We start from the raw sequence: 27,288 nt of genomic DNA on the forward strand, positions 1-27,288 counted from the left end.
GGGAGTGTGAGTGTGAGAGAGAGAGGGGAGTGTGAGAGTGAGAGAGAGAGGGGAGTATGAGTGTGAGAGAGAGAGAGAGGGGAGTGTGAGTGTGAGAGAGAGAGGGGAGAGTGAGTGTGAGAGAGAGAGAGGGGAGAGATTGTGTGTGTGAGAGAGAGAGGGGAGAGAGTGTGTGTGTGAGAGAGAGAGAGGGGAGAGAGTGTGTGTGTGAGAGAGAGAGAGGGGAGAGTGAGTGTGAGAGAGAGAGAGAGGGGAGTGTGAGTGTGAGAGAGAGGAGGGGAGTGTGAGAGAGAAGAGAGTTGAGAGAGAGGGGGAGTGTGAGAGAGAGAGAGGGGAGTGTGAGAGAGAGAGAGGGAGAGGGGGAGAGTGAGTGTGAGAGAGAGAGAGGGGAGTGTGAGAGAGAGAGGGGAGTGTGAGAGAGAGAGAGGGGAGTGTGAGAGAGAGAGAGGGGAGTGTGAGAGAAGAGGGGAGTATGAGAGAGAGAGAGGGAGAGGGGAGTGTGAGAGAGGGGAGTGTGAGTGAGAGGGGAGTGTGAGAGAGGGAAGTGTGAGTGTGGGAGAGAGAGAGGGGAGTGTGAGAGAAAGAGAGAGAGGGGAGAGTGTGTGTGAGAGAGAGAGGGGGGAGTGAGTGCGAGAGAGGGAGGGGAGTGTGAGTGTGAGAGAGAGAGAGAGAGGGGAGTGTGAGAGAGAGAGAGAGGGGAGTGTGAGTGTGAGAGAGAGAGAGGGGAGTGTGAGTGTGAGAAAGAGAGGGGAGAGTGAGTGTGTGAGAGAGAGAGAGAGGGGAGTGTGAGAGAGAGAGAGGGGAGTGTGAGAGAGGGAGAGGGGAGAGTGTGTGTGAGAGAGAGAGAGGGGAGTGTGAGAGAGAGAGAGGGGAGTGTGAGAGAGAGAGAGGGAGAGGGGAGTGTGAGAGAGGGGAGTGTGAGTGTGGGAGAGAGAGGGGAGTGTGAGAGAAAGAGAGAGAGGGGAGAGTGTGTGAGAGAGAGAGGGGGGAGTGAGTGAGAGAGAGAGAGGGGGGAGTGTGAGTGTGAGAGAGAGAGAGGAGAGTGAGTGTGAGAGAGAGGGGGGAGTGTGAGTGTGAGAGAGAGAGGGGAGAGAGTGTGTGTGAGAGAGAGAGAGGGGAGTGTGAGTGCGAGAGAGAGAGAGAGGGGAGTGTGTGTGAGAGGGAGAGAGGGGAGAGTGAGCGTGAGAGGGAGAGAGGGGAGTGTGTGTGTGTGAGAGAGAGAGGGGAGAGTGTGCGTGAGAGAGAGAGAGGGGAGTGTGTGTGTGTGAGAGAGAGAGAGGGGAGAGTGTGTGTGAGAGGGAGAGGGGGAGAGTTTGTGAGAGAGAGAGGGGGGAGAGAGTGTGAGAGGGAGAGGGGGAGAGTGTGTGAGAGAGAGGGAGAGAGGGGGAGAGTGTGTGTGTGAGAGAGAGAGGAGACAGTGTGTGAGAGAGAGAGAAAGGGGAGAGTGTGTGTGAGAGGGAGAGGGGGGAGAGTGTGTGTGTGAGAGAGAGAGAGGGGTGAGTGTGTGTGAGAGGGAGCGGGGGGAGAGAGTGTGAGAGAGAGGGAGAGAGGGGAGAGTGTGTGTGAGAGAGAGAGGGGAGAGTGTGTGTGTGAGAGAGTGAGAGGGGAGAGTGTGTGTGAGAGAGAGAGGGGAGAGAGTGTGTGAGAGAGAGAGGGAAGTGTGAGTGTGCGAGAGAGAGGGGAGTGTGAGTGTGAGAGGGAGAGAGGGGAGAGTGTGTGTGAGAAGGAGAGGGGAGAGTGTGTGTGAGAGAGAGAGAGGGGAGAGTGTGTGTGAGAGAGAGAGGGAGAGTGTGTGTGAGAGAGAGAGGGGAGAGTGTGTGAGAGAGAGAGGGAGAGAGGGGAGAGTGTGTGTGAGAGAGAGAGGGGAGAGAGTGTGTGTGAGAGGGAGAGAGGAGAGAGTGTGTGAGAGAGAGGGAGAGAGGGGAGAGTGTGTGTGAGAGAGAGAGAGGGGACAGTGTGTGTGTGAGAGAGAAGGGGAGAGTGTGTGTGAGAGGGAGAGGGGGAGAGTGTGTGTGTGAGAGAGAGAGAGGGGTGAGTGTGTGTGAGAGGGAGCGGGGGGAGAGTGTGTGAGAGAGAGGGAGAGAGGGGAGAGTGTGAGAGAGAGGGGAGAGTGTGTGTGTGAGAGAGGGAGAGGGGAGAGTGTGTGTGAGAGAGAGAGGGGAGAGAGTGTGTGAGACAGAGAGGGAAGTGTGAGTGTGCGAGAGAGAGGGGAGTGTAAGTGTGAGAGGGAGAGAGGGGAGAGTGTGTGTGAGAGGGAGAGGGGAGAGTGTGTGTGAGAGAGAGAGAGGGGAGAGTGTGTGTGTGAGAGAGAGGGGAGAGTGTGTGTGTGAGAGAGAGAGGGGAGAGAGTGTGTGTGAGAGAGAGGGAGAGTGTGTGTGAGAGAGAGAGGCGGAGAGTGTGTGTGAGAGAGAGAGGGAGAGAGTGTGTGTGAGAGGGAGAGAGGGGAGTGTGTGTGTGAGAGAGAGAGGGGAGAGTGTGTGTGAGAGAGAGAGGGGAGAGTGTGTGTGAGAGAGAGAGAGAGAGGGGGGAGTGTATGTGTGAGAGAGGGGAGAGTGTGTGTGAGAGAGAGAGAGGGGAGAGTGTGTGTGAGAGGGAGAGAGTGTGTGAGAGAGGGGAGAGTGTGTGTGTGAGAGCGAGAGGGGAGAGTGTGTGTGTGAGAGAGAGAGAGAGAGGGGAGAGAGTGTGTGTGAGAGAGAGAGAGGGTACAGTGTGTGTGAGAGAGGGAGAGGGGAGAGTGTGTGTGAGAGAGGGAGAGGGGGAGTGTGTGTGAGAGAGAGAGAGGGGAGAGTGTGTGTGAGAGGGAGAGAGGGGAGAGTGTGTGAGAGGGAGAGAGGGGAGAGTGTGTATGAGAGAGAGAGAGGAGAGTGTGAGAGAGAGAGGGGAGAGTGTGTGAGAGAGGGAGAGGGGGAGCGTGTGTGAGAGGGAGAGAGAGGGGAGAGTGTGTTAGAGGGAGAGAGAGGCGAGAGTGTGTGAGAGAGGAGAGAGTGTGAGAGAGGGAGGGAGGGGGAGTGTGTGTGTGAGAGAGAGGGGAGGGAGTGTGAAAGAGGGAAGAGTGTGTGAGAGGGAGAGAGAGGGGAGAGTGTGTGAGAGAGGGAGAGAGGGAGAGTGTGTGAGAGAGAGAGGGGAGAGTGTGAGTGAGGGAGAGAGAGGGGAGAGTGTGTAAAGAGGGAGAGAGAGGGGAGAGTGTGTGAGAGGGGGAGAGTGTGTGAGAGGGGGAGAGGGGCGAGTGTGTGAGGGAGGGATAGAGGGGAGAGTCTGTGAGAGAGGGAGAGTGTGTGAGAGAGGGAGAGAGGGGAGAGTGTGTGTGTGAGAGAGAGGGGCGAGTGTGTGAGGGAGGGATAGAGGGGAGAGTCTGTGAGAGAGGGAGAGTGTGTGAGAGAGGGAGAGAGGGGAGAGTGTGTGTGTGAGAGAGAGGGGAGAGTGTGTGAGAGAGGGAGAGAGAGGGGAGAGTGTGAGAGAGAGAGAGGGGAGAGTGTGTGTGAGGGAGAGAGGGGAGAGTGTGTGAAAGAGGGAGAGAGGGGAGAGAGTGTGTGAGAGGGAGAGAGAGGAGAGTGTGTGAGAGGGAGAGAGGGGAGAGTGTGTGAGAGTGGGAGAGAGGGGAGAGTGTGTGAGAGAGGGAGAGGAGAGTGTGAGTGTGAGAGAGGGAGAGGGAGTGTGAGTGTGAGAGAGGGGAGTGTGAGTGTGAAAGAGAGGGGGAGTGTGAGAGATAGTGGAGAGGGAGAGTGTGAGAAAGAGTGAGGGGAGTGTGAGAGGGAGAGAGGGGGGAATGTGAGTGTGAGAGAGAGGGCAGTGTGAGAGAAAGGGGAGAGTGTGAGTGTGAGAGAGGGGGGAGTGTGAGAGAGAGAGATGGGGGGAGGGAGAGTGTGAGAGGTAGGGGGGAGGGGGGAGTGAGAGAGATAGGGGGGAGGGTGAGTGTGAGAGATAGGGGGGAGGGTGAGTGTGAGAGAGAGTGAATGGAGTGTGAGAGAGACTGGTAGGGGGGAGGGGAGTGAGAGAGATAGGGGGGAGGGGGAGTGTGAGAGAGAGTGAGGGGAGTGTGAGTGAGAGAGAGAGGGGGGAATGTGAGTGTGAGAGAGAGTGAGGGGAGAGTGTGTGTGTGAGAGCGAGAGGGGAGAGTGTGTGTGAGAGAGAGAGAGGGGAGAGTGTGTGAGAGAGAGAGAGGAGAGAGTGTGTGTGAGAGAGAGAGAGGGGAGAGTGTGTGTGAGGGAGGGAGAGGGGAGAGTGTGTGAGAGGGAGAAAGGGGAGAGTGTGTATGAGAGAGAGAGAGGAGAGTGTGTGAGAGAGAGTGTGTATGAGAGAGAGAGGGGAGAGTGTGTGAGAGAGGGAGAGAGGGGAGAGTGTGTGAGAGGGAGAGAGAGGGGAGAGTGTGTGAGAGGGAGAGAGAGGCGAGAGTGTGTGAGAGAGGAAGAGTGTGAGAGAGGGAGAGAGGGGAGAGTGTGTGTGTGAGAGAGAGGGGAGAGAGTGTGGGAGAGGGAGAGAGGGGAGAGTGTGTGAAAGGGAGAGAGAGGGGAGAGTGTGTGAGAGAGGGAGAGAGGGGAGAGTGTGTGAGAGAGAGAGGGAGAGTGTGAGTGAGGGAGAGAGAGGGGAGAGTGTGTGAGAGGGGAAGAGGGAGAGTGTGTGAGAGAGGGAGAGAGGGGAGAGTCTGTGAGAGAGGGAGAGTGTGTGAGAGAGGGAGAGAGGGGAGAGTCTGCGAGAGAGGGAGAGTGTGTGTGAGAGAGAGGGGAGAGTGTGTGTGAGAGAGAGAGAGAGAGAGGAGAGTGTGAGAGAGAGAGAGGGGAGAGTGTGTGTGAGGGAGAGAGGGGAGAGTGTGTGAAAGAGGGAGAGAGGGGAGAGAGTGTGTGAGAGGGAGAGAGGGGAGAGTGTGTGGGAGAGGAGAGTGTGTGTGAGAGAGAGGGGAGAGTGTGTGAGAGGGAGAGAGGGGAGAGTGTGTGAGAGAGGGAGAGGAGAGTATGAGTGTGAGAGAGGGAGAGGGGAGTGTGAGTGTGAGAGAGGGAGTTCCATCTCCCACTGATCTGCCCATCTGACCAACCCGAATCTATCTTCCTGCAACCTAATACCTTCTTGCTCACTACTAACCACCCTGCGAATCTTTGTGTCTTCCGCAAACTTACTTATCATTCCCCCACTTTCTCATCTGTATCATTTATATATAATCATGGACAATATAGGACCTGGCACTGATTCCTATGATTTGCCACTGGATACGGTCTCCAGTCACACAAACAGCCTTCTACCAACCACCTTCTGTCTCCCACCACGAAGCCAGTTTTGATTCCACTTTGTCAAATTACCCTGAATCCCATGTGCTTTTATCTTCTTTATCAATCTTCCATGTGAGACCTTGTGAAAGGATTTGTTGAAATCCATAGAAACTCCATCAACTGCACTACCCTCATCTACACACCTGATCATCTGTGTCTCTCTCACACACCTGGGGCGGCACGGTAGCACAGTGGTTAGCACTGCTGCTTCACAGCTCCAGGGTTACGGGTTCGATTCCCGGCTTGGGTCACTGTCTGTGTGGAGTTTGCACATTCTCCTCGTGTCTGCGTGGGTTTTCTCCGGGTGCTCCGGTTTCCTCCCACAGTCCAAAGATGTGCGGGTTAGGTTGATTGGCCAGGTTAAAAATTGCCCCTTAGAATACTAAAATGTGTAGGTTAGAGGGATTAGCGGGTAAAAATATGTGGGGGTAGGGCTGGGTGGGATTGTGGTCGGTGCAGACTCGATGGGCCGAATGGCCTCCTTCTGCACTGTAGGGTTTCTATGATTTCTATGATCTCCTCAAAAAATTAAATCAAATTTGTTAGGCCTGACCTCCCTCTGACAAAGCCATCCTGACTATCTCTGATCAAACCTTGCCTCTCCAACTGGAGATGAATTCTCTCCTTCAGAATTTTCTCCAACAGTTTTCCAACCACTGATGTGAGACTCTTTTCCTGGCTATCCTCTTCCCTTTAATATGCTTATGGAATATCTTGGGATTCTCTCTAATCATATTTGCCAGTGCTTTATCCTGCCCCTTCTTTGCTCTCCTAATAGTTTTCTTAAGTTTCCCCTGCACTTTCTATCCTCCACTAAGGCTTCTGTTGATTTGCTCCCTTTGTAACTACCTTGCTTTTCTTTCTTATTACGTCCTAAATTTTCCTAGATGTCCAAGGTTCTCTGGATCTATTGCTCCTACATTTCACACTAAAGCGAACATGTCCGGCCTGTACTCTCTCCACTTTTTTGAATGTCCTCCACTGCTTGGTTGTATATTTTTCCACAACAGGCTATTCCCAGTCTACTTTGGCCAAATGCTGCATTATTCTCAGAAAATATGCCTTCCCCCAATCCAAAACCGTTTTTTGCAGACCATCTTTTTCCTTTCCCATAACAAACTTAAAACATACTGTGTTGTGGTCGCCATCACTAAAATGCTCCCCACTGTCATCTTGAATATATGTCCAGCTTCATTCCTCAGAATTAGATCCAGTACTGTGCCTTAAATCTTCGACATAGTGATATAAAAAGCTCTCCTGAATATATTTCACAAAATCTGCCCTCTCTAAACCCTTTACAATATGACTATTCCTGTTAATGTTGGGAATATTGAAATCCCCTGTTATAATACAATCTCAGCAATGTGACTACCCCCTTTCTGTTCCTAAACTCTACCATCAAGGCCTCATGTGGCAACCCTTCCAAGATGTCATTCCTCCTTACTGCAGTAACTGACTCCTTAATAATGTGGCACCATGTCTTTTACACCCTTCCCTGGCGCACCTGAAGATCCTATACCATGGAATGTGCAGTTGCAAGTCCTGCCCCTCCCTCAACCACATCTCTGTGATGGCAACAATATCACAATCTCATGCGTCAATCCACACCCTTAACTCATCAGTCGTAGCTATAATGTTTTTAGCATTAATGTAGAGGCCATCCAGCTCTGTCTGACTCACCTGGAACTCAACATGGCTGAACTCCCTCTGTCTTGGTTCATTTACTAGAGTATGCTGTGTCCCTATTGTACGAAGGAAATTGTCCCTTTCCCCTGCCAACAAAACTAGCAAATCCACCTGCAAGGACATTGGTCCCATTCTGGTTCAGGTGCAGACTGTCCAACTTGTCCGTGTCCCATCTTCCCCAGAAATGATCTCTGTGATCCAGGAATCTAAAACCCTCACTCCTGCACCAACTCTTGAGCCATGCATTCATCTGCCCTATTCTCCTATTTCTGTTGTCGCTAGCATGTGGAACTGGGAGTAATCCAGAGGTTACAGCTTTTGAGATCCTGCCTTTTAATCTGCTGCCTAGCTCCCTGAATTCTTTTGCAAGACCTCATCCTTCATTCAACTTATATTGGTCCCATCATGTGGGGAGACAACCACAACGTGGGGAGAGTGTGAGAGTGTTTGTGAAAGGGGAGAGTGTGTGTGTGAGAGGGGAGAGTGTGTGTGTGAGAGGGGAGAGTGTGTGTGAGAGAGGGGAGAGTGTGTGTGAGAGAGGGGAGAGTGTGTGTGAGAGGGGAGAGTGTGTGTGAGAGAGGGGAGAGTGTGTGTGTGTGAGAGGGGAGAGTGTGTGTGTGTGGGAGGGGAGAGTGTGTGTGTGTGTGGGAGGGGAGAGTGTGTGAGTGGGAGGGGAGAGTGTGTGTGTGGGAGGGGAGAGTGTGTGTGAGAGGGAGAGAGAGGGGAGAGTGTGTGTGAGAAGGAGAGAGGGGAGAGTGTGTGTGAGAGGGAGAGAGAGGGGAGAGTGTGTGTGAGAGGGAGAGAGAGGGGAGAGTGTGTGTGAGAGGGAGAGAGGGGAGAGAGTGTGTGTGAGAGAGAGAGAGAGAGAGGGGAGAGTGTGTGTGTGTGGGAGAGAGGGGAGAGTGTGTGAGGGGGAGAGTGTGTGTGTGTGAGAGGGGAGAGTTTGTGTGAGAGGGGAGAGTGTGTGTGTGAGAGGGGAGAGTGTGTGTGTGTGGGAGAGAGGGGACAGTGTGTGTGAGGGAGAGGGGAGAGTGAGTGTGTGAGGGAGAGAGGGGAGAGTGTGTGTGTGTGTGAGAGGGGAGAGTTTGTGTGCCTGTGTGAGAGAGGGGAGAGTTTGTGTGCCAGTGTGAGAGAGGGGAGAGTGTATGTGTGTGGGAGAGAGGGGAGAGTGTGTGTGAGGGAGAGGGGAGAGTGAATGTGTGAGGGAGAGAGGGGAGAGTGTGTGTGTGTGAGAGGGGAGAGTTTGTGTGCCTGTGTGAGAGAGGGGAGAGTGTGTGTGCGCATGGGGTCGCGAATTCCAAAGATTCACTCCCCTCTGAATGAAGAAATTCTTCCTCACCTCAGTCTGAAATGTTTTATCCCTAAACCTGAAGCTGAGTTCCCTGGTTGTAGAAACCGCCCCCAGCCAGCGGAATGGTACCAACCAGGCACAACATTTATCCCTTAACCAATCCCATTATGAAGCAATGGTCATTTATCTCATTGCTGTTTGTGGGTGATTGCTGCCTAACAGTTCACAGCTGTGTTTCCCACATTGCAACTATGACTACATTTCAAAAAGTACTTCATTGGCTGTAAATGTCTTTGGGACATCCTTAGGTTGTGAAAGGCACTATAGAAATGTAAGTCTTGATTCTTTCTTCACATTAGGCAGACATTTGGCCACTGCTTGCTTACTCAAGGAATCACCAAAGTCTACGTTAGGACATAGCCATCTGGACAAACAAGGAGGAACGGGTTTCAAAGCAGACACCGTTCTGCACTCATTGAGAATCTCCCCATAGCTTCATTCACTATTCTTCCCCCCCAGTTAACACTGACGGGTGATATTTGGGAACTTACCTGGAGTCTACAGTAACAGAGCACACCTATGATACACAGCAGTATTACTGTTGCTAGTATTCCACCAGTGATAACAACAGTTCCAGCTGTCATCCGACCAAATCTCCATCAAACCCTGGAAGAACAAAGAGAGAAAGTGGTGAGAATTGGGTGGTGGAGTCTCTGAAGCTTCGGTCGGAATGTTAGCACCGTTCACGCCGGTGGGATTTTCCCATCCCGCTGCAGTGAACGAAGATTTGGCTGGGTGCCAAGTTCTTCGACCTCGCTGCAGTGAGAGCTCGGTGTGAATGTCTAGTAAGATCGCATTGTTTACTTCTGTTTCTCCCTCCACAGATACTGCCAGACCTGTTGAGTTTTCCAGCATTTTCAGTTTTAATATTATTTAGAATTATATTCGATGAGAATTCACTTCCTTGAATTCTCTGCTTTCATTTCTGCGGATAGGCACACAACCAAAATATTCATGATTAGCCCATGACCATTATAAATACACTCCCTCATGCTGCACTGCCACTAAGGATTCCATTCCATTCTCACGTCCCTGTCTCTCCACCACATTTGTGCTGACAATTCTATCTTCTATGTCAATACTTCTGATAAGTCTTCCCTTTTCCTCAGCTGAGGATATCCTGCCAGGTCTTCAGTTATGTCCGTTCTTGCTGGTTCAGGGGGGTAGCACACTCACCCCTGAGTCACAAGGTTCCAGGTTCAAGTCCCACTCAGGCCTTGAGCATGATGATGAGAGCTGAGACTCTGGCGCAGCGCCGGAGGGAGATCTGCACTATGGGAGGTGTCATCTTTCAGATGAGGTGTTAAACTAAGGCCCCATTTTGATTTTGATTGGATTTATTATTGTCACATGTATTCGTATACAGTGAAAAATATTGTTTTTTGAGCGCTATACAAACAAAGCATACCGTTCATAGAGAAGGAAAGTTTAAAGTTTATTTATTATTGTCACAAGTAGGCTTACATTAACACTGCAATGAAGTTGCTGTGAAAATCCCCTAGTCGCCACACTCCAGCGCCTGTTTGGGTACACTGAGGGTGAACTTAGCATGGCCAATGTATCTAACCGGTACGTCTTTTAGACTGTGGGAGGAAACCAGAGCAAACCCACGCAGACATGGGCAGAACATGCAGACTTTGCAAAGACAGTGGCCCAAGCCGGGAATTGAATTCGGGTCCCTGACGCTGTGAGGCAGCAGTGCTAACCACTGTGCCGCCAGCAAAAGGAGAGAATGCAGAATGTAGTGTTACAGTCATAGCTAGGGTGTAGAAAAAGATCAACTTAATACAAGGTAGGTCCATTCAAAAGTCTGATGGCAGCAGGGAAAAAGCTGCTCTTGAATTGGTTGGTACATGTCATCAGACTTTTGTATCTTTTTCCCGATGGAAGAAGGTAGAAGAGAGTATGTCCGGGGTGCGTGGGATCATTGATTATGCTGGCTGCTTTTCTGAGGCAGCGGGAAGTGTGGATGGGAGGTTGGTTTGAGTGATGGACTGGGCTTCATTCACAACCCTTTGTAGTTTCTTGCGGTCTTGGGCAGAGCAGGAGCCATACCAAGCTGTAATACAACCAGAAATAATGCTTTCTATGGTGCATTTGTAAAGGTTGGTGAGAGTTACAGCAGACATGCCAAATTTCCTTAGTCTTCTGAGAAAGTAGGAGGTGTTGATGGGCTTTCTTAACTATAGTGTCGGCATGGGGGGACCAGAACAGATTGTTGGTGATCTGGACACCGAGAAACTTGAAGCTCACGACCATTTCTACCTCATCCTCATTGATTTAGACAGAGACGTGTTCTCCACTACGCTTCCTGAAGTCGATGACTATCTCCTTCATTTTACTGACATTGAGGGAGAGATTATTATCGTCGCACCAGTTCACCAAATTCTCTATCTCTTTCCTGTACTCCGTCTTATCATTGTTTGAGATCCCACCCACTACGGTGGTGTCATCAGCACACTTGAAAATCAAGTTGCAGGGGAATTTGGCCACACAGTCATAGGTGTATAAGGAGTATAGTAGGGAGCTGAGAACACAGCCTTGTGGGGCACCGGTGTTGGGGATGATCATGGAGGAGGTGTTTTTGCCTAGCCTTACTGATTGCATTCTGTGTGTTAGGAAGTCTCGGATCCAGTTGCAGAGGGAGGAACCAAGTCCCAGGCCACGGAGTTTGGAGATGAGGTTTGTAGGGATAATGGTGTTGAAGGCTGAGCTTCATTCATCTGGAGTGTGAGAATGGCTGTGCAATGTCTCTCCCACACTGAGGACAGAGTGAAGAAGCCCTGCTGCAGGCAACCCCACCCCCAGCCGCCCTTCCAAAGACCCTGTTCATGGCAGCTCAATGTTGCATCTCTTCACCGGAGCGAGAGAGGCCAAGGGGCTGTCGAGGTGCTGACTGTCTGCTCACCTTGGATGTAAGATGAAAATGAAAACCTGGCCAAATACTAAGAGGGGTCTGCAGTGCCTGAGATTATTTACTCCAGCTTTGATGAACCCCCTGATGGGCCCGTTCTTTAGCAGGGCACAAGCATCTCTCTGTTGGGCAGGAGTCAGACATATCGCTGAGGATGAGAGAAGCATCGCATTGTCCTCGCTACAAGTCATCGTCATTCTCCTGCAGAGTCAGGACAATGGTTGCAGCTCCCTGCCATTGAAAACCTGCAGCTAAACACTTGGATCATGTTGGCATTGCATCATTAGCTTCACCTTACACCCATTGCAGGAGACCTCGCCACTGCTACTCCCGCTCATCCCCAGAACGAGAGGCAAACAGGGCATCCCTTGCTTGATGGCCAATTCTGGCCCCGTCCACTGTCCAGCGTTCTTCCTCCTCCTCTTTGTGCATCGGTATCATGAGGCCCACCGCCCTCCTCAACATCCTCCTCACCATAGGAGATCTGGCACTTGGTCATCTCCTCCAGGTCTAGATTGTCTCTCCTCTGAAGCGCTATGTTGTGGAGAGCACAGCAGGCCACAATAATGTGGGAGACCCTCTGGGGCTCGTACTGTAGGGCACCCCCCAAAAAGTCCAGGCACTGGAACTGCATTTTCAACAGTCTGATCGCCTGCTCTGCTACCTCGCGTGCTGAAACATGATCCTCATTACATCGAGTCTCTGCTGTGTTTTTGACCTCCACACTGGATGTAATTGTCAAGGGTGGTCCCCGGGAAACAGGCACACACCCTCATGAAGTGCGTTGTATGGTCACAGACGAGTTGGATATTGAGAGAGTGGAATCCCTTCTGGTTCCTGAATGGTGTTGCATGCGTCATAGTGAATTAAGAGCCACGTGGGTGCAGTCTATCAGACCTTGCATCTGGGGCATCCCTGCTAGGTGGGCAATGCCTACGGTCATGGAGTCCTGGCTCACCAAGTCAAAGGGCCTCTGCCACCTCCCTAATACATTTGTGAGTGACAGACTGGGAGATGCCGCAGATATCCCCTGTGCTGCCCTGGAACGAACCACTAGCATAAATCGCTGTAACTTAAGGGCCACAGGCATTGGCTGTCCTCCAGCTCCATGGGGTGCCAGCTGGTGCAGCATGTGGCAGAGGTGGTCCACTGTCCCCCGGGACAGACGCAGTCTTCACTGCTGCTCAGACAACTGAAGGTAGGAACATTGACGCTGGGAGATTCTTGGCCGCCACTGTGTCCGCCATTGCTCCTCCATGTGTGGTCCTGCTTCCTCAGTAGCTGCAGGCCACTGGTCCTGGCCACGCACAGCAGCTCATCATTGTCTCTGCTGCTGGTCAATGCCGATCAGTAGAAAGGTCAACTCAACAAGCCCCATGATTCTGATGAATCGTGCCCTGAAAGAATAGGAACACCACAGTGAGCGCTGAGGAGTCGTCAGAGAACCCTGACCCTCAACGCTCCATGCACCTGTGAATTCCACCCAGTGCTTCCCATTACCCCTTCCTAACACCGCCCTCTCTGACACTACAGCCACGCCCCCACGTAGCCTCCTCCGTAGAATCATAGAATCCCTACAGTGCAGAAGGAGGCCATTCGGCCCATCGAGTCAGCACTGACCTCAATCCCACCCAGGCCCTATCCCCACATCCCATGCATTTACCCTAGCCAGTTCCCCTGACACTAAGGGTCAATTTAGCATGGCCAGTCCACCTAACCCGCACATCTTCAGACTGTGGGAGGAATCCGGAGCACCCGGAGGAAACCCACGCAGACACGGGGAGAATATGCAGATTCCGCACAGTGACCCAAGCCGGGAATTGAACCCGGGTCCCTGGCACTGTGAGGCAGCAGTGCTAACCACTGTGCCACCATGCTGCCCGTGTGCTCCAGCAAGATGAATAGAGTGGAACCTCTATTGTCTCATGGCATCTGTCTTGCACATTCTGCACCCCACCCAGCCACCGAACATAATTCCCGACCTTGCATAGCACCAAAGTGTATAAGAGAGAATGCATGACAACAAGTCTGCATGCTGACGGAGCAAGTGGTGCCAGACATGATACTGAACAGGATTGGTGGTGCCATCTATCATCATCCTGACCTGCCTGGGGTTTCTCCACAGTGCGAGCTGTGTACTGCTAAGGTGTGGATTGAAAGTTTGGTCTACATTCTTGGGGCTTGGTGTTCCACAGGGTTAACTCTTGTCTCCAGATTGTGAAACTCGATCTAGCTCCGGATATTAAACTGGCATGCTGGACTCCTCAAGGAATTGTCATTTAATCACTCGGACAACAGTCATCTTGACGAGACACAGCTGAATCTTGAGAGGTCTGCAATTAGTTTTGAAGCAATTCTCTCGAGGGGCAACCTCATTCTTCCGGGTCTTCAATGCTGTGCAGTTAAACACCCTTGCATAAGAGCACTTTCTCAGAAGTGGATTTGAACTTCCTGTCCAGTAAACCCCTCCAGCCTCACACCATTGACAGAGTGAGGGTTTTAGGATTCATTGCGTTCGCCCTCCCCCAAGTGAGAGGGTCTTTATGGCTCATGAAGCAGGGTAGCTCCCCATCACTGATACCCTCACATGGCCCCTGTAGTCTGGCCTCTCCCAAAGCAGGACCCCATAGTCGCACCCAATACTGCCCCTCATTGTGGCCACCTTCTACCCAATTTGCAGCTCCCGATAAGGAAGGGAAACCACTCAGCTGCTGTTTGAACACTAACCCAGCATGGAGGAACCAGGAAGTGATGCCTGCTTGGCAGCCAGCACATCCCCTTGGAGCAAAGGGCGATCCGACATGAAGGGAAAATAAGGCCTCTGAGCGACCTACACACACACCCCACAACCTATAGCGACAGTAGTCAGAGAGGTTAACAGCATGGAAACAGGCCTTTTGGCCCAACTTGTCCATGCCACCCAGTTTTTAACTACTAAGCTAGTCCCAACTGCCCGCATTTGGCCCATATCCCTCTATACCCATCTTACCCATGTAACCGTCTAAATGCTTTTTCAAAGACAAAATTGTACCCACCTCTACTACTACCTCTGGCAGCTTGTTCCAGACACTCACCACCCTCTGAGTGAAACAATTGCTCCTCTGGACCCTTTTGTATCTCTCCCCTCTCACCTTAAACCTATGCCCTCTAGTTTTAGACTCCCCTACCTTTGGGAAAAGATGTTGATTATCTAGCTGATCTATGTCCCTCATTATTTTATAGACCTCTGTAAGATCACCCTATAGTAACCTTTACCTCCGGCCTCGTGCTGCACCTCTGTGCCTCCCCAGCGTTCTCCCTGATGTCCCTTGATTGTTAGACTCCCCGAGAAGTAATGGCCACCTGAGTGCTCACCTCCGAATTCCCCCTCAGAGGTGATAGTGCCAGGTTCATTCACCCTTATGTACAGCTGTTGTAAATGGTGGCGACATGGTGTCAGGCCGGCGCCAGCTGAGTATTCAGTGTGGCCTCCATGTCCGGAGTGAGAGCTCGCTAACGACATGCTGATGCATTCAAATTAGCTCCCCCCCCCCCCCCCTCCATTTTTCCAGCGTGTTCCACATCACTCCACTGGTGAGGTTACCTCAACATAGGAAAACGCAATCTCGCCGGCTAGATTCATGCTTTTCTGACCTTTGAGCCCGCGTCGCCATTCCCGTGGACGGCAAACCTGGGCTCAGGATCCCGCCCTCAGAGGCTGGGTCTCTTTTACCTTGAACAGAGAAGGCTGAGGGCCGACCCAATCGAAGTCTTTAAAATTCAGAAAGTTTTTGTTCGCACAAACGCAGGGAGAATGTTTCCACTTGTGGGGAAGGGGAAAACTAGAGAGCATCAGTTTAAGGTGGTCAGGAAGATATCCAATAGGGAATTCAGAGGAAACGTCTTTCCCCAGAGAATGGTGAGGATGCAGGACGCGCTCCCACAAAAAGTGTTTGAAGTGAATTTTTTTATTATTTGTTCACAGGACAAGGGCATCGCTGGCTGGGCCAGCTATTATTGCCCATCCCTAACTGTCCTTGAACTGAGCGGTTTGCTTGGCCATTTCAGAGGTTATTTAATAGTCAACCACATTGCTGTGTGCCTGGAGTCACATGTAGGCCAGACCGGGTAATGACGGCAGATTTCCTTCCCTGAAGGTCACTAGGGAACCAGATGGGTTTTCTTGACAGTTGACAATGGTTTCAGGGTCATCATTAGACTTTTAATTCCAGATTTTTACTGAATTCAAAATTCACCGTCTGCCATGATGGGTGGTAAGTGAACAGTGTAGATACATTGAAGGGGAAGAAACTCAAGTGTGGGAAAGGGAAGAGAATAGAGGATTAAGATATAGATGAGAAAAGATAGAGGTTCAGGTGACCGAAATCTGCTGCTAATGCCAGCGGGATCTTACAGTCCTGCTGACGGCACACCCTGACTGCAGGTTTCCTGACCATAAGGACCCGCAAGTGAGTGGCAAGCCTCCTCCTGCCGCCCGCCAAACACTCTGGTCAGCCTGAATGACCTGTTTGAGGTGTTTATGATCTGTTTATGATCTGTTTCTGTGCGTAATTCTTTTCATGATGGGTGAGGTTGAAAATACATTTTCCCCTTCTTTCCTGGAAGTCACGTTGCGCTAATTCCAGAGAATATGTAGTTAACGTGAAATGAGCTGCTTGTTTGGGTTTCGGAGACGTATCTAAGCACTGGAGTGCTGGTTCAGTTTAATGGCAGAGCCCCACAGTACCACAAAACACCCAACGGTGGCAGTGTTGGCATCGCTTGGATCACGGCACATCCTGAGTTGTCCTGCAGATGTTTGCCAATGATATAACTAGCCGGAAATTGGGGAGGATCTCTTCTGATTAAAAAGGCTGCGTCGCCGGGGAGGGATTTGCATTTTTGGGCTGTGTGCCAGAATTTCAAGATGCAAGCGAGACACCAGTTTGGTGACGTCGCGTCTTTGTTCTGTCTCAAAGAAACGGCAGCTGGAATGACAACATGACAATAATGCTGCCGTTAAAAGGCCTGTGGTTTGGTTAGGCTTTGACCATGTGGGCCTCTGTATAGGTGCTGCTGTAAACCCCTGGTTAAATAAATAGCCGAGTGCAAAGTGTAAATCTCTATGACTCTATTGGTCAAAGACCAAACAGGAGCAAAGGGGCAAAGGTCATCGCTCGGGCACTGAATGAACTCTGTTTAACTTGCTGATAAAAATTAATTGAAAATCTGCTAGTGTCACAAAACACACAAATAAGGGGGAAAGATTGACTTGTTTGTCTTTAGAAATTCCGTTCATTAACCAGGCTGACTCGACCCAAATGAGATGAAGCCCAAAAATTAATAAACAGCTTTTTCACTCGTTACTCTGCATGAATCCATTACAATAATCTGCATCTATACATAACAATTACCTTAAAACTTTTAACATAAATATTGAGTGGTGTTAGATTTCCTCTCTACTGGCTTAAAGCATTTAAGGAACTACATACCAAATAATTTATATTCCCTTTATACAAGATCTGTGATTTAAACAGATATACACATTGATGAGGCCTGTAGACACTCTTCTCTCCACTATTTGACTGTTTTTTCTTTGCCTGCCAGTTGTTATATCTCTGTCATTATCTGTTCTGTTGGTAGCACTCTCACCTCAGAGGCAGGTGGTTGAGACACTTTGACCCTGCAGTGGAGACAAGGTGGAGGCTGACACTCCTGGGCCAGGACTGAGGGAGTGCTGCACTGCCGAAGTGCCGTCCTTTGGATGAGATGTCAAGCCAAGGCCCCCGTTTACTCCCTCAGGTGGCTGTAAAAGAAACCGGGACTTGGGGGAAGTGGGCTTCTGCCTGGGGTCCCATCATTGCTTGTGAGGTCTTGCTGTGCGCAAATCAGCTGCTTCATTACATACATTAATCAAAAAGCTCTCCAATGTCTAAAACACTCCCCGGACATTCTGGGGCACGACAGAAACAGACATCGTTCTTAGTGTTTGAATGTTTTCCTCGACTTTGGATTCCCTGTTGTCTGATTTCCTTCAATCCCTCCTTGCTGGTTAAATTGGTTAATTATCCAGCTTTTATGCTCCATATGTTAATGCTACAAATGTCAACACAGTGCCGGGTCACGTGTTTCCAAACCTCTCGGTTTGACACTGGTTGACTTGTTGTTGAGGTAATGAGTTCTGATAGGCAGTGAGCAGTGATGGAGCAGACTCTGGATATACCCGAGAGGGGAAAAGAAATCAGGAACAATGACCACATAAACAGTCATTTCTGTCAAGCCCTTCACCAGTCCCCTTTTAATTTACTCCCCTGTTTCAGAGCATTGGAACAAGTCAGGCCACAGCTGTAAATAAAAACACAGAAGGCCATTCAACCCCTCAAGCCATTCAATTAGATCATTGTTGATCTATAGTTCAATGTTGAAACTGGCCAAGGAATAGATGCAGAAATATAGATATCCCTGAATAATAATTGGATTATTGTGGGAACAGATTTATAGATATACACAACCAGGAGTTACTCAGCCGAAGAACTCTCCTCCATCAGGCCATGTCACGTGATTCGCTTAAATCATCCTGTGGACGGTACTGTTTCTCCAGCCCCACAGGTTAACCTGTTCAGCTCTGAACACCAAAATACTTGACCCAACTCCAACTACCCACCCTGTTTCTGTCAACCCCAATACTCGAGCCTAATTAAAACCTGGCAATCTATTTCTTTAATGTTAAGTTGGAAACTTCCTCATCATTCTCCCCCTCCTCATCATCATTCTCCTCCTCCCCCACCTCATCATTCTCCCTCCGCCTCATCATTCTCCCTCTCCCCCTCATCATTCTCCTCCTCCTCATCATCATTCTCCCCCTCCCCCTCATCATTCTCCTCCTCCTCATCATCATTCTCCCCCTACCCCTCATCATTCTCCCCTCCCCCTCATCATTCTCCTCCTCCTCATCATCATTCTCCCCCTCATCATTCTCCCCCTCATCATTCTCCCCTCCCCCTCATCATTCTCTCCTCCCCCTCATCATTCTCCCCTCTCCCTCATCATTCTCCTCCTCCTCCTCATCATTCTCCCCCTCCCCCTCATCATTCTCCCCTCATCATTCTCCCCTCCCCCTCATCATTCCCCCCTCCCCCTCATCATCATTCCCCCCTCCCCCTCATCATTCTCCCCCTCCCCCTCATCATTCTCCCCTCCCCTTCATCATTCTCCCCTCCCCCTCATCATTCTCCTCCTCCACCTCATCATTCTCCCCTCCCCCTCATCATTCTCCCCTCCCCCTCATCATCATTCTCCCCTCCCCCTCATCATTCTCCCCCTCATCATTCTCCCCTCCCCTTCATCATTCTCCCCTCCCCCTCATCATTCTCCCCTCCCCCTCATCATTCTCCTCCTCCACCTCATCATTCTCCCCCTCATCATTCTCCCCTCCCCCTCATCATTCTCCCCTCCCCCTCATCATTCTCCTCCTCCACCTCATCATTCTCCCCTCCTCATCATTCTCCCTCCGCCTCATCACTCCTCCCCTCCTCCTCCTCATCATTCCCCCCCGTCCTCCTCATCATTCTCCTCCTCCTCATCTCTTATTCATATGAACCTAGGAAATAGGAGCAGCTGTAGGCCATTCAGCCCTTCAAGCCTGTTCCTCCATTCTGTAAGATCACAGCTGCTCAGTTTGTGTTGAGTTCCACACTCCCCATCTGCCCCCAATAACCTGTGATTCCCTGACCTAACAGGAGTCTGTCTACCTCTGCATTAAAATATTCAATGATTCCGTCCGCACCGCCATCTGAGGCAGAGAGTTCCAAAGTCGCACAACCCTCAGAAAAAAATATTCTCCTCATTCTTGTCCTAGAAGGCCGACCTCGCTTCTGAAACAATCTCCCCGAATTCAGGACTCAGCCACAAGAGGAAACATCCTCACCACTTCTGGAGACTGTTCAAGATCTGAAACACTTGTGTGGTTACAGAGGATGAGGCTGAAGGGGGTCACAGATAAGGGGGATTCGGAGGAGCCGGACACCCTCTTGGAGCCCTAAATCCCGGGGTGTTCAACAGCCACTCCTCCTCCCTTTGTGTGCCCGAGTGACCCTGCCTGATTCCTTGAGGGGAAGGGGCACCTGGAGGGAGGTGGCGGTACCCCATTCCCTTCTCACCTAGCCACTGCTAAAACTCACCCATGGCTACAGTGATGGAGCCCAGGTCTGTGTACATCTCCAGCAGAAACTGTGTGTAATGCTGCACCAGCTTTTCCATGGCATCTGCAACCCTCTCCATGGAGATCTCTATGTGTGCACATGTCACATCACTTCATCAGAGAGCAGGTGGACAGATTTCTCCCATCTCACCTGCCTCTCTGTTGAGGGCCTCCGCCACCTTTGCCCGATGTTCCCACACCTCTCGCAGGATCTTGATCTCCCAGAAAATTATCATCTGACCTGGATGTGGCAGATGCCTCTTCCCAGCATCCTGTTCCTGCTGGTGAACCTGGCTGACTCTGTCTCCTCCTGCCGTGAACACGTGTCTGGGCGGTGAGCACCACAATATGAGACCCAACCTGAACTGGATCTAGCACCCAGCGAGGTGTGTGTCTCTGTGCTGGTGGAGGGTGCAGCTGCTGTGATGCTTCTACAGGTGCACTTTCTTCCTCCTCCCCAATGTCCTGGGTCCTGTGTGGGCTGAGGAACTGCTGGACAGGGTTTCCTCATCTGGCCTTGCCCCCTTCTTGCTGCCACCTGTAAAGTGAGAGAGGAGAGAGTGAGTCACATCATGAGCTGCCGCCAACATAGCCATGGGAGGTCACACGACGCCAGGTTATAGTCCAACAGGTTTATCTGAAATCACAAGCTTTTGCAGCACTGCTCCTTCATCAGGGACGGCGCTCTGAAAGCTTGTGATTTCTGAAATCCAGGCAGACATGGAGGAGGAGGGGGGGCGTTGGGGAACGTGCAAACTCCACACAGACGGTGACCCAAGCCGGGAATTGAAACTGGGTCCCTGGCATTGTGGGGTCACAAGTGCTAACCACTGTGCCACCGTGCAGCCCATAGAGGAACACGTGACCCTCAGGTTTCTATGTGACTATGTTATGCATGGATCCTTATCCTTACCAGCAGTTTGCTGACCCCTCCATCCACACGGGCTTGGTCCAGTTCCTCCCCAGCCAGCTGGGCTGTCCGCTCCTCAAACTCAGTGAGGTTCATGAGGTCAGGCCAGCCCCTCCCCTCCCGTCTCCTGTTGTGACTCCAATTCTCCTGAACAAAAGACAGAAGATGGGGTTGAGAGACATTGAGTTTCATGTATCTTTCTCACGTTTCCAGTCTTATCAAGAACTACCTGGACTGTGTGCCGTGTGATTGATCCACTGCAGGTTGTCCACAAGGGGCAGCACCCTCCAGAGCGGTGCACCCATGCAGATCGAAGGGGAAGGTTCACAGAGGCATGTCGTTCACAGTGCTTGCTGGTGCCCTCAATGTCTAACCTCCTTCCTCCCCCCCACCCCACCCAGACAGCTTCTGAGCTCTCTGCGTGGAAAGGTGAAGGATCCAGAGTGGCCTCTCCATCTGCAGACTGGGTAGACTCCGTGAGGCTATGAGGCATCCCCTTATCACATTGAGGAGCTCGTTCATGTATGAGCCACACAGATGGTGCCACTGAGGTCCATGTCCTCTCTATACCATTCACAGAGATGAGTGTGAGCAGTTGAGGATTACCGTACTATGGCGGTGTGGATGAGGACATCCATCCATTCCCAGCACTGCACGGCAGTCCTCCGGTGGAGGTCACTGGCACTGACCACCCTGGCCATTTCCTCCCATGCAGGGCTGGCCATGTGGCTCAGTCTCCTTTTCCCTCCTTGAGATACAGGATGCCACTTTGGGCCTCCGCACATCGAGGGAGCCGTCACTGAATCAGTGGGCTGGAGCTCCCCGTGATCCTCAGGCCATCTCCACCTTCAACATTGGGATAAAGATGCCAATGTCCGGGCACCTTTTAAATATGGTGGCTGGAGATGACAATGCATCTCCCAGCCCATCCTGCCACACGATACGCGGGAAGCCCCCGGCTGCACAATGAATTAGGCCAGCATCGTGTGATTTGGCACAAATTCCCACCGGCCTCCGCAGCGGAAACACTCCCGGTTCCTGCCCCCCACATTGGGACTTAGTCCAGGAATGGAAAGTTCCACCTGATCCCAAAGTTCACAGTTTGCATCATTCTCCTCACAGTGTAGTTTTCAACTATTCCGCAGGCAAAACACAAAGAATCCCAGCAGCCCCTCCCCCCCGCCCCACCCCATCTCTGAACAGCCTGGTTCATACGGGGAATGGCCTTTGAATTTCCAGTTCAAACTGTTCCTACGCCAAGGCTCGAGAAACTGTGCATCAATTGGCTTTTCAATGCCATCCCCCCCACCATGTAATTCAGCTGCAAACCCAATGCTTTCCCCAAAAACTGAACCCCATCTTTCCTGTACCTCTTCCCGAAAATATCTGGCAATAAGTCACATTGCGTTTTCCCTTCCAGAATCAGGCTGTGAACCAGGCTAGCAGGACTGCACTGTGAGTGAAAATTCTCCTGCTCCAGTAGTCTGAGTCCTCTGATTCCTCTTGCCAGTGAAGTCACTGATGTTATCCTAGTTGGCACAGAGGGTTTCATGCCTCACTGTTTTCTTCCTGTCACTTGTGGTATGACAGCTTGTTCTAGTCATACCTGTTTTTCTGCTATCTTGAAGTGTGAAACATTGGAGTTGACTGTATCTCTGCTTGGAGTCTCTGTGAATCGGAGAGCTGTTTATTTATTGAAAAGAAGCATGTCCTTGTGTCGCTCTCTGAATCTTTTCCAGTGCTGTACGTCTAACTTTCCACCTCTTCTCCATGGCGATGGCACATTCCTCTCCAAGAGAAAGTTGACCGATTAAATCTTAATTTGTTTAATTTGAACAAAGTCTTGTTTTTTCCCCCCAATTCTCCAGGTATAATTTCTTTCTGTCGAACAGCTGCCCCCTCACCTTTTGTGGCTCCACTCTGTTTTTCACTATCGACTGATGTTCCTCACCTCGCGATCTTACCTCAAACGAATCACAGTTCCTCGAACCATAGAAAAGAGGAGTAGGCCATTTGGCTCTTCGAACCTGCTCCACCATTCATTATGATCATGGCTGATCATCCCACTCAATAGCCTGATCCAGCCTTCCCCCCATATCCCTTCATCCCCAAGAGCTATATCTAACTGATCCTTGAAAACATACAATGTTTGACCTTCACTGCTTTCAGTGGTAGCAAATTCCACAGATCCACCACTCTCTGGGTGAAGAAATTACTCCTCATCTCAGTTGTTTTTCTTTTAAAATGTTTTATATAAATAAAGGGCCCTCCAAGGAGCTTGTTTCTACTTCTGTTTCCCTCAACACCACTCTGTCCACTCCGAAATCCAAGCCCATGCAAAGCTTGAATTCTGTTCCTCTATCTGGCACAGTGGTTAGCACTGTTGCCTCACAGCACCAGGGACCCTGGTCTGATTCCCGGCTTGAATCACTGTCTGTGCGGAGTCTGCACGTTCTCCCTGTGTCTGCGTGGGTTTCCTGCAGGTGCTCCGGTTTCCTCCCACAGTCTGAAAGACGTGCTGGTTAGGTGCATTGACCCGAACAGGCACCGGAGTGTGGCGATTAGGGGATTTTCACAGTAACTTCATCGCAGTGTTAATGTAAGCCTACTTGTGACTAATAAATTAACTTTAACATCTCCCTTGTACTCCTGAAGAAGATAAAAGAGATACTTGTCATTTAATCAGTATCCCCCTCTCTCACCTCTAGCATCTAACTCACCTCTGGGTTCCAAACTGTCTCAGTTTTCCCCGTTTTACCATTACGATGTGTCACCATTACTAATATGAACACAGCTCCTTGTGTTCAGTTTGAATAGGCCACACTACTCATTCTCCCTTCTTACTCTGTTAAGATCCCAAGGCATTGCACAAGATGTCAAAACTGTGGATCTCAGCCTTCCCATTCCCACCAACAATTCTCAAAATTAAAACCTAAGCTTGGCATAATTTAAGCACTACTTTCTAATTAATGCTCTCCCTGGTTGGTGCCCTACACTGTAGTTCTTGGTGCTTCATCCTGGCTTTCTCAAATTAAGTGAATGAAGGAGAGAGCATCAAACTGGATACTGAAATTTTAAACATAATTGGACTATCTGACAGTACACATTGGCGGTGTGTGAGGCCCTGCCAGTGTTAATTAGTGTATAATAAATTATGTACTGGATAACATATGGAGGGCTGCACAGGACATCCTCACTAATCACAGGATAGTGAAAGAGCACTAAGAAATAACATGCAAAATGAAAGTTTAGAGACATTGGCCAAAATTTCCTGTCCTCATTCGCGGCTGGGGTTGTCTGGTGCTGCTGAAAGTAAATGGGGGTTTTGTTGGAATGCCAAATTTTCCGTTCTCGCTACGACGCGTCACTCCATGGACGAATCCTGCCCATTTTGTATGACTGTCGCCAAAGTGAAAGATTCCAAGTGAAACGCTGTCCCCTGGTGGGTCCCTCCTGAGCAAGTGCTGTACTGTCAGAGGTGCCTTCTTTCAGGTGAGAATGTCCCCTCAGGTGTAGCGTGCAAGATTCCACAGCAGCGTTTGGAAGAAAAAGCCAGCAAGTTGTTCCTGGCACCTTGGCCAAAAATGTGTGCCTTAACCAAATGATTGAACCCGACCGGCTGGTCCTTATCATGCACTGTTTGTGGGATCTTACTGTGTGCAAATCTTTCTTACATTACAACAGTGACTCTACTTCCCAAAGTGTTCAGTTTGCTCTAAAGTGCTTTGGAACGTCCTAAGGTCATGAAAAGCACTGTGTAAATGCAAGTCTTTCTTTCCTGGTGCTTTCATACCTACTCTCTTCAATAAAGCCTGTAGGGCAGACACAACTGCATAGTGAGGCTTTTCATGAATATTTTATTTATATTTAAGTACCATGGTTCATTTGATTTTTCCTCTTAAGCCAAGAAGCAGAGACTCACGCAAGTGTAAATAATTGTTTATTTGCGAAGGGTCATTTCTGATTGTTTTGCAATACTGTTTACGCTACTTATGGCCTTCAAAATACACATGCGCTTTAAATCCAGCTTCTTCTTTCTTGAACAAGGCCGCACATTACCGAGAAGTGTCCTCCCAACAGACCGGATTAATCACTATAAACTCAGCAAATCAGGAGGGCTTCGGGGATTTTCAGTCGCTAAATAATAAAATAAAAATTCGACTTTCTAAGGCTACCAAATGGAAGTGTGGATTCCAATCATCATTCTTTTATTCCTGAGGAGACAGGGATGCATTCCCGGTCGCGTATGTTTAAAATCCAATGAGTGTTCCAAAAGTGTAAACAGAAACTCGGTCATTTGACGGATTTTCCTGCAAACTCAGACAGTAACAGCTAAGCCACTGTAAGGTGTGAAAAACGTGACTCTTTCGATCACTGCAGCAGGTAAGGAGACTTTGTTAACTGTAATAGAATTACCACTTACCTTATATGGAAAGTGACGGCATGCAGGTACAGGGCACATGACAACAGCAGCCTGACCTGCAAAAGGCATTAAAAAGGGCAGGAAAAAAGGCAGCTCCACAGAGAACCAACTTGAAGAAACTTCAATCGAGGGAGAGAGTCCAGAAACAGCCGCATCTTCTGCTGTAAATGACTGGACAGCCAGAAGTAGCGCACCTGGAGAAAAGAAATAAAGAACCTGCTTTCCTCCAATCAGACCCTGATTCCACCTACTACGCTCAGCTGCTAAAGTAACCGCCAGCAATTTGACAATGGAAGCCATCGCAGCTTGAGGGCTGACGCCACCACCTCAGGAGTTTCACTTGAGACAAGTTGCAGTCGCAATTCCTTGACTTGAAAAGATATCAGGCCCTGCACCGTATATGGACTAAACTGATCCAAATTTTATCTTAATTTGTAACTGTGTACTTAGGTTAGTAACTTTATTTTTCTGAAGTAACTTCCAGAGTAATGGTGTAAAATAAACTAAACCTTTTTAAGCAAACTTTTTAAGCAAAAAGGTTTTGCTGTTGGGTAAATTCAAATTGCATCTCTCACTTCACAGGTAAGAAAATACACACACATACAAACTCATTGTTCATGAGTGACTTCGAGGAAACACCTTCTAAAGCAATCATGACATCAGTGTGATCCATTCAAAGATAACCTGACCAATGTTTACCACTCAAACATTCATGCCATTTATGCCACACAAGTGCCAGGCAATGACCATCTCCAACAAGAGAGAATCTAGTTATCTCCCCTTGATATTCAATAGCATTACCATTGCTGAATCCCCCACTATTAACATCTTGGGGGTCTCCAGTGACCAGAAACTTAACTGCCCCAGCCGCATAAATATTGTGGCTGCAAGAACAGTTCATAGGCTGGGAATTCTATGGTGACTAACTCACCTCCTGACTCCCCAAACCTGCAAATTCCCCTTCAGGCCACACACTGTCCTACATATATTGTCATTCTTTCACTGTCACTGGGTCAAAATCCTGGCACACCCCCGCCACTAACAGTACTGTGGCAGTACATGCACCTCAGAGACTGCAACGGTTCAAGAAGGTGGCTCACCATCATCTTCTCAAGGGCAATTAGGGATGGGCAATAAATATTGGTCCTGACAGTGATGCTCACATCCCATAAATGAATATATGAAGGAAAATGCAGTGTAATCAACATGCAGACTAAAGTCGACTCCCCATCATTACCATCCTGTCATCCAATGTCTCCAGATTACAGTCTCAATTTCTCTTAGATTTTGACTGGAGTTGACTGTATATTTTGTGGTGTACCATATAGTGCTGAGGAATCAGCTAGTTGATCTTTCACTGTGCCTTGATTAGTGTGGATATAAATGCAGAGGGTTGTATTACGAACAATACAATTATTCTCAACTATACATTAATCAGAATGACCTGTCCAATATCATTGCCAAGGCTTTGCACACAGCAGATATGTGTAGGAAAACCTGTTGAAACTGACACCAGTGCCCACGTGCATCATGAAACTATCTGGTGCCAGAGAACAAACAGATAGGTGCAAAACAGAAGAGATTGTGGTTCCGATAGCACACTGGAAGGCCTCTCCAAGCTCTGTTCTTGCTGGCTGAACAGCACTTGGGACGTTTAGTTTGGGAGGGTCTCCAAGAGGAGGTGAATCCTGCATTGGCAGACAGTGTTCCCAACAAGGAGGTAGTGTGTCTGAGAGGAGGACCCCAACTGTTCACAGTATATATTAATGATTTGGAAAAGGGAACTGAATGTATTATCTCCAAATTTGCAAATGATACAATGTTGGGTGGGAGGGTGAGCTGTGAGGAGGATGCAGAGATGCTTCAGCGTGATTTGGATACGGCTGAGTGAGTGGGCATATGCATGGTAGATGAAGAATAATGTGGATAACTGTGAGGTTATCCACTTCAGTAGCAATAATAGGAAGACAGAATATTATTTGAATGGGTGTAAATTGAGAGAGACCTTGGAGTCCTCGTGCATCAGTCGCTGAAAGTAAGCACGCAGATACAGCAGGCAGATAAGAAAGCAAATGGTATGTTGGCCTTCATAGTAAGAGGTTTTGAGTTTAGGAATCGGGATGTTTTACTGCAATTGTTTAGGGCATTGGTGAGGCCACACCTGGAGTAGGGGCGGCACGGTGGCACAGTGATTAGCACTGCTGCCTCACAGCGCCGGGGACCCGGGTTCAATTCAGGCCCTCAGGTAACTGTGTGGAGTTTGTACGTTCTCCCCCTGTCTGCGTGGGTTTCCTCCTGTTGCTCCGGTTTCCTCCCACACTAAAAAGATGTGCGGGTTAGGTTGATTGGCCATGCCAAATTGCCCCTTAGTGTCAGGGGGATTAGCAGTGTAAATACGTGGGGTTGCGGGGATAGGGCTTGGGTGGGATTGTTGTCAGTGTGGGCTCAGTGGGCCGAATGGCCTCCTTTCTTCACCCAGAGAGTGGTGTACCTGTGGGAATTCTAATTCTCATTCTATTCTACGAGTATTATGTTCAGTTTTGCTGTCCTTATCTGAGGAAGGA

General features: G+C 49.8%; 1 protein-coding gene across 1 annotated transcript in view; it reads right to left on the reverse strand.

Moving 5' to 3' along the window:
* Nucleotides 1-27,288, reverse strand: part of LOC144497879 (protein FAM163A-like) — a 63,892-nt gene that overhangs the window by 27,208 nt on the left and 9,396 nt on the right. The window contains exon 3 of the mRNA XM_078219317.1: nt 8,790-8,904. Within this exon, the coding sequence (XP_078075443.1) occupies nt 8,790-8,882 (93 nt within the window). The 5' untranslated portion in view covers nt 8,883-8,904. The remainder of the gene's footprint in view (nt 1-8,789; nt 8,905-27,288) is intronic.

This window comes from Mustelus asterias, chromosome 8 (genome assembly GCF_964213995.1).
Source record: "Mustelus asterias chromosome 8, sMusAst1.hap1.1, whole genome shotgun sequence".
NCBI lineage: Eukaryota > Metazoa > Chordata > Chondrichthyes > Carcharhiniformes > Triakidae > Mustelus > Mustelus asterias.